Source organism: Bactrocera dorsalis, chromosome 2 (genome assembly GCF_023373825.1).
Source record: "Bactrocera dorsalis isolate Fly_Bdor chromosome 2, ASM2337382v1, whole genome shotgun sequence".
NCBI classification, from domain to species: Eukaryota; Metazoa; Arthropoda; class Insecta; order Diptera; family Tephritidae; genus Bactrocera; species Bactrocera dorsalis.
Window position 1 is genome coordinate 54,165,895 of NC_064304.1, and position 7,555 is coordinate 54,173,449.

Sequence of the window (7,555 nt, forward strand, 5' to 3'; positions counted from 1 at the left end):
TTTTTGAACGCTTGATTATTGCAGTGCTGCAATATTGGCATTTCTGAACGTTCTGTTTGTTATGGAATCGTCATGATGCACGTCATGATGCATTTACGAACATAGCCAATATTAAATAAAATAGTCTTTATACAGTTTAATATCATAGTGGAAAAATTTCAAACCGACCTTCTAATATCTTAATATATAAAAATCACGTGTCACGTTGTTTGTTTGCGATGGACTCCTAAACTACTGAACCGATTTTAATAAAATTTTTAACACTGTGTGCAGTTTGGTCCAACTTGAAAGATAGGATAGTTTATGGCGGGTATTGTCACTTGCGAAGCGAATTTATTTGGCGAAGCGAACGCTTTAGCGAACATACCCCAATTTTGCATTGTGAATGGCGAATGAACGTATTCGCTAAAATACGTCGTTGCCATTCATGAAAAAAGTAGTGCGTTCATCCGAATTTGACATTTGTGCCATTTATACTTAAAAATTTTTTTATTATATCAACTGAAATTTGAAAATATGTTTAATAACGCGGATCTGTATTTTGAAGATAATTACGATGTGGAAACGCGAACTAATCTTCTTCGACAGCGCCGTTTTATTAGAGATAATTCTAATCCTACAGAGCTACCTAACACAGTGTATGTACCCAGTTCAATTATAATGAATAATAAGAAGTTTTTGTTCAATGTACACGTATTTGTAGATTCGTTGCGAATTTCCGCTTGAACAAGGACGCATTTATGTATGTGCTGGATAAAATCAAAGACAAATTTCATTGTCGGATGTCGTCTTCCATAACGCCCATGTTAAAATTGTGTGCCGCACTCAGATTTTTTGCACATGGCAGTTACCAACAAGCTATAGGGAATGAATTTCAGTTGGGACTTGCTCAACCAACAGTTTCCCTTATTTTAAAAGAGATCATACCCATTTTGGAAAATGAAATTTGTCGTACCCATATAAGCGTAGATATGAGTGAAGAAGAAAAGCAGCAGGCAAGAAGCAAATTTTATTCAAGATCGGGAATACCAAATGTAATAGGCTGCATCGATGGAACCCATATCGCGATTTATGCTCCTACCACAAACAAACACCTCTATCTAAACAGAAAAGGATTTTTTAGCATAAATGCAATGATTGTGAGTTTTTATGAATTTAATACAGTAAAATTGGTATAAAAATTTTGTTATATTTTTATTACAGGCTTGTGATCATGATATGAATATCCGTTTTGTGGATGCTAGATACGCTGGTTCTACACACGATTCGTTCGTATGGAACAATAGTTCTCTAAAGGCATGTTTAGAGGCAGCGCATCAAAATGGAGATCAGAACTCTATTTATTTAGGTATTCGCAATATTTGACTACTGCGCAAGTTTAATCTTGACATATGAATATTGAAAACAATAATACATTTGCAGGTGACTCCGGATACCCACTAAGCCCTTATTTATTAACACCTTTCCGTCATGCAGAATCTGGAACTAGGGAGCCAATTTTTAATAAGAAGCACGCGAAAGCGAGAAATGTTGTTGAACGTACGATTGGAGTTTTGAAATGCCGTTTCAGATGTCTTCTGAGTGATAGAAAAATGCGCTACGATCCTGCTAAAGTAACATCCGTTATTAATATATGCTGCGCCTTGCACAACATTTGTAAAAAATTTAGAATCGGTGATCCGGAGGAGGCTGAAACCTTCTTTGATGCCGTTGTACCATTGGAACCAATTAATGAAAATGGCAATGGTTCACCAGGAGAGCGCCGCAGAAGACAAATTGCTGATGCTCTGATGTAAATGAAACTATACCGACTTCAGTGAATAATATATTGTATTCTTTTATTTTATTCAATACTTTGAAATTCAATATTACATAGATAATAAATATATAAAAATTACAAAAACTACATGCTTTTAAATTAAATTAAAAAAATCACAGATTCAATTCTGTCACTTACAATAATAAAGTAAAAATAAATTCATCACATGTTTTCTTAAAAAAATCACAGATTCAATTCCGTCACTTACAATAATAAAGTAAAAATAAATTCATCACATGGTTAAAATATGAAATAAAAAAAAATTCATCACATTCTTATGAAATAAACTATAAACTAAATTCAATCTATTTACAAGCACCCTATTTTTTTTGCATTTTTAATTTTAAAATTTGTAGTTTTATTTCCATCTTTTCTTTATGTCTTTTTTTTTTCTCTAAATATTCTTCCTTTCTTCTTTCATTTTCATTAATTTAATTTCTTCCTGTTTAAGTTCATAAGTTTTTCTTGCATACCTTGCAATTTCATCTATTTTTCTTTCCATTTTTGCAATTTTGTTGGAAAGGATGTCTTGCACTTCGGCTTGCTTTTCCAACGCTTTCATCCGAATGACTTCACGTTCCTCTACTGTCATTCTAGGACGGCTGCTTGAGGATTGCGATGCCAAATCCATGGCTCGTTGTGTTTCCACGGTCGTGCGCTCTTCTGGCTGCATTTCATTATTATTTACCGCAGTTTCCACTTCATTAGAGCCATATGCTAAGCCTGTAGGATTTACAGCCGCCTGAAGGTGAAGAAGCTCATCCACACTTTGCTCTAATGGAGATAAACTTTGCTGAGCATAAGGTCCTCCTCCTGTGGCAACAGTTTCGCGTCGGTTTGTCGCTATTTTTTTTTTAGTTTCAGTTTATAATCTAACCAAACCTAAATGCTACACATAAGTAACTTCAACCAAACAAATTAATTAAATTTTTACCTTATTCCACTCGCGTCCGTTTCGCAATGGTGGACCAATGGCATTGAGTTCGGCAGCGAACAGATCCCATTGCTCTGCCCTGCTTTTCTTCGTCGATCCAAAATTCCCCATTCCTCTGGCGACGTCCGGATTATTTTCCATTAACGCAACCAATTTTTGAAATTGTTGCGTTGTTGTACGTTTTGTTCTAGAAGTATCGTTTTGTTAAATATAATTAAATAATTACATTTGCTCAAATAACGATCAAAATTTACTTACGTCCTTTCCATTTCAAATAGCGAATAAAAAATACATTCGTCAAATTTTGACACTAATGGCGAAGCGAATGACGTTTTTTCGCCAGTGGCAATACCAGAAATTTATTTTCGCCACTCGTTCGCCATTTTCTGGCGAATTCGTTAGAGATTCGCAACTTACAATTCGCCACGGCGAAACTCGCCAAAATTTTCATTCGCTTCGCAAGTGACAATACCCGCCTATAACTCTCCTTATAGTCGCATTATTTATTTAATGCAAATTATTTGTTTATTATTAGCCAAGAGCTATCCACCAGTTGGTGGCGCTAACAGCGGTATTGATTGCGGTATGTTACAGTAGATGGCGCTACAAACATTAAATGAATAGCGTTGTTTGAAGTTTACGAGGATTGTCCGATAAATAACCGACCTAACCATGATGCACGCGACTTTTTCAAACTTTTTTTTTTTATTTTTCTACATAGTCTCCTTGTAACTCCACACACTTCTCCCAGCGATGCTCCCATCTCTGCAACCCTTCCAAATAGTACTTGGCGTCTTTGTCTGCAAAATACGAGTTCACGAAAGAGATTGCCTCCTCATTTGACGAAAATCTCTGGCCGCCGAGCGCAGTTTTAAGTTGAGGAAACAAAAAAAAGTCGCTTGGTGCTAGATCCGGTGAATAAGGTGGATGGTCAAGCAGTTGGAACCGCAATTCGTGGATTTTCGCCATGGCGACTGTTGAGGTGTGAGATGGTGCGTTGTCTTGGTGGAACAAGACTTTCTTTTTTTGCAAATGTGGCCGATTTTTCGAAATTTCTTCCTTTAGCTTGTCCAATAATGATGCGTAGTATGCTCCTGTTATAGTTTTTCCTTTTTCAAGATAGTCGATAAAAATAATTTCATGGCTGTCCCAAAAAACACTCGCCATCACTTTCCCAGCCGAATACAAAGCTGTAGGTTTTTTTGGGGCTGGTTCCCCCTTTTCAATCCATTGTTTAAATTGGATTTTTGTTTCGGGCGTATAATGATGAATCCAAGTTTCGTCTACAGTTATCAATCGGCGCCAAAACTCGGTCTTATTGCTTCTAAACTGAGCCAACAGAGCGCTGGAAATGTTCATGCGCGCATGTTTGTGGTCTAGCGTAAGCAAACGCGGCACCCAACGCGCGGACAGCTTTCTCATGCCCAAATCTTGGTTTAATATGTGACAAACAGTTTCTTTTGACATCTTCATAATCTCAGCTATTTCCCTAACTTTAATCCGGCGGTGGTCTAGTACCAATTGATGAACTTTAGCGATGTTATCGTTAGTGGTTACAGTTTTTGGACGCCCAGGACGTTCATCATCTTCCAAGCTCCGCGACCACGTTTAAATTCAGCTGCCCAAAATTTTACGGTGGTATACGATGGTGCAGAGTCACCATACACAGAGTCCAACTCATCTTTGATTTGTGAAGGCGTATTGCCTTTCAAAAATAAAAATTTAATTACAGCTCGATATTCATTTTTTTCCATTTTGAGGAAATCACCGAAATAGACTCACAAAAACGACTGTCAACGGATAATTGCGCAAGATAAATTTCTGAAATTTGGGCGAGTAGCTATTATAATATGCACAATTTGAAGTAGAAACTTTTTTTTTCAGATGTGCCGCTAGCTTCACGTTGAGGTCGGTTATTTATCGGACAGCCCTCGTATATTATTTGTGGTAAAGTTATACGAGTCTATGACTTCCCAAAAAAAATAAAAATTGGGCGGGGCGAAGTTCGCCGGGTCAGCTAGTAATATATATATTCTATGTATAATACTGTATAATACTGAAGTCAGTTCGTATTCAATAGAAAAAATTGACAAAACCAAACTTCAAGGTCATGGTGGGTGTGCAGTACGCCAGGCCGATTATTCTATCTTGAAGAACGTTCAACCTCAGCCACATTTTCATGCGGCGAAGTTTCGGAAAAGATCGTTCAGAGCTCGCATTCGTACAGGAAGTGTGCAGAATGCAAGAAAATTATGAATTATTGGGTGAAGATCCACATCGCAGTTCTTCAACGTTTCCAATGTAGTAGACTTTTGCTACTGCGCCCAGTGATACTGCCAGTGATCAAGTTCACCTTTAAGCTTCAAATGTCGGCTGATGTTCTCATCATCCAAAAGACCTTTGAATCGGTCTGTCAAGCACTCATTAAGATTTTACAGTTCTTTGGTTTTCAAAGCACATATTCGTTTTGTAAGCAGCAAACTCAGTTGAAATCCATCCAATATTTCTCTAGAAAAGCGCTCGTTCGTATCTTCGCCGATTGTATCCAACAGAGGAATGTACACTGAGGCCCTGTATTATTCTTCGCAAGTTCTCAGGCAGAATGCTTTGTTTTTTTTCTTTCATCATTCAGTTTTGCCGCAATTTTTCTCGTGTCTGAATAAATGGATCGAAAATGTTCCTCAGCTTTTCGTCTTCGATTTCGGAACGTTACCAGCAGCATTTCTATCATATTTGATGCCTTTTTCAGGTCGATCGATTCTTTAGATAGAATATCACATCCCAATAATTTCCCCCATTTCCCCCCTCTGACTCCACCACTGATATATTTGGGTGTTAGTGTGCATTATGTAAATATGAATTATATTTTATTGCATACTTCAGATACCGATGCATTGATATTTTACAACTGTTTAGATTCTCTGTGCGATCTAACACACTTATATAGATACGTACACACATTTGAAGTCTGGTATCGGTTGGTTTTGTGTATAAGTTTTAGGAGTATATACTTATGCTTTGTATATTTTTATTAGTTTTATGTATACACTAATTTATGTGTATTACTCGATAGGGAAAAGTGTGTTAGAAAAGTGGGTTTGGCAGGGCACGTAAAGAGGTGGCCAGTGTCATGCGGAGACTCATTGCACGCAGGACATACATATGTTGGATATGTCGGTGTATATTCTGGACAAGTAGCAGTTTAACCTGCTACAATATCCATAATGAAGCTGCTTAAGGGTCACTCTCGTTTCTCGCGGCAACTCGAGCTCTTCGTCTGCTACGGGTGGTGGTTTGACTCCTCTTTCGCCATTCAGTCAGAAGTCAGTGAAGGTGTTGATGGCGGTCAGCCTTTGTCGGAAGTTAGTTCGTCCGAAGTTTGGCCAACGTATTGTCTGATACCTTCGACGTGGTTAAGGAATGACCTCTTCATGGTCCTAGGAGGCGGTTCCACTCCAAGCGGTGCCAGCAAGGGTGATTTCTACGGAAACATCCCAGCATGAACTGGGATCTACTATGTAGACGTTCAATGGGAGACATCAGAAGGCATCATGTCGTAGTCCGAAGTGCAGTGTTTTGACAGGTCTGCATCCAGGCGACCATTTAGGTGCGGAGTAATTTAGGACCGGCCGGCGGATTGCCTTGTTAGTTGTCAACAACGCTTCTTTGTCCTTTCCCCATGTGCTGTCGGCCAGCGACTTGTGAATTTCCTTGCGGCTCTGTACCTTGGCGATAATCACGGTCATATGAGGAGTGAAGAAGCATAGACTATCAAAAGTTACCCCTAAAATCTTAGGGTTATTGACAGTCGGAGTCTTGATGCCATTGACTGCAATATTAAGCTCAAGTCTATACTCCTTCGTCCAGTAAGTAAATAGGGTCGATTTAGTGAGGGAGAGTGTTTCGTTCCGGGCAGATAAGCAGGGCGAAAGGTCAGAGAGATAGGCCTTTGAATACGTGCCATCGATTTCATTGCCCGACGTCAATATCGTGAAATCATCGGCGTAAGACGTTAAGGAAACTCCTTCTGGTCGCTGTGGGAGTTTCGAGATGTAGAAGTTAAACAGTAACGGGAAGAGAACACCTCTCTGCGAAACCCCCTGTTTAAGTCTTCTCAGTTTAAATTTTGTTCCTCGAAACAGTATGTATGATTGACGACCGCTCAATTAGTTCGTGGTCCACCTCTTCAGTCTTGGAGGGAGCGTAGTTTGTTGGATGTCCTGCAGTAGCGTTGTGTGATTAACTGTGTCAAAAGCTTTTGACAAGTCCAACGCTACGAGGATCGTTCTCTCACATGGTGGTTACTGGTTGAGGCCACGAACTAACTGAGCATTTATGACGCTAAGTGCTGTGGTGGTACTGTGCACATTTCGGAATCCACGCTGGTGGCTGCTTAGGCTCAGGTGGTGAGTGAAGGTCGGGAATGGCAAGACCTCAAGTATTTTCACTACTGGTGAGAGGAGAGTTATCGGACGATAAGATTCCCTTTTGTTTGCGAGTTTCCCAGATTTCAGTAGTGGGACCACCCTTCCGATTTTCCACACATCGGGTATTTGAAGAGTGGTCAGCGACAGGTTGAGGACCTTGGTAAGATAACTTACTCCCGTCGAGCCTAGATGCTTTGGCATAAGCATGTTAATTCCATCACGGCCAATGGATTTAGACGATTTCGCTTTGTTGATGACATTTTGAACCTCCGCATAGGTGAAAGTAAATGTCCTGGACTTTATCCGCCCAAGGACTGATCCCATTTGGATCGGTGAGTATTAATTTACATGTTTATATTTGAATATAGTGCTTTG

The 7,555-nt window shown here is 39.2% G+C and overlaps 1 protein-coding gene across 1 annotated transcript; it reads left to right on the top strand.

Annotated features, from left to right (window-relative positions):
- Positions 1-508: 508 nt before the first annotated feature.
- On the top strand, positions 509-2,415 carry LOC125776338 (putative nuclease HARBI1). Its single transcript, XM_049448083.1, has 4 exons — positions 509-638; positions 704-1,139; positions 1,204-1,348; positions 1,423-2,415. Exons 1-4 carry the CDS (start codon positions 517-519, stop codon positions 1,794-1,796), a joined length of 1,077 nt encoding a protein of 358 aa, XP_049304040.1. The 5' UTR covers positions 509-516; the 3' UTR covers positions 1,797-2,415.
- Positions 2,416-7,555: the final 5,140 nt, after the last annotated feature.

Coding starts and splice junctions, on each gene's coding strand:
- LOC125776338 (XM_049448083.1), top strand. CDS start 517: ATGTTTAATAACGCGGATCTGTATTTTGAAGATAATTACGATGTGGAA. Junction 1,140..1,203: donor TTAGCATAAATGCAATGATT/GTGAGTTTTTAT, acceptor TTTTTATTACAG/GCTTGTGATCATGATATGAA. Junction 1,349..1,422: donor TCAGAACTCTATTTATTTAG/GTATTCGCAATA, acceptor ATACATTTGCAG/GTGACTCCGGATACCCACTA.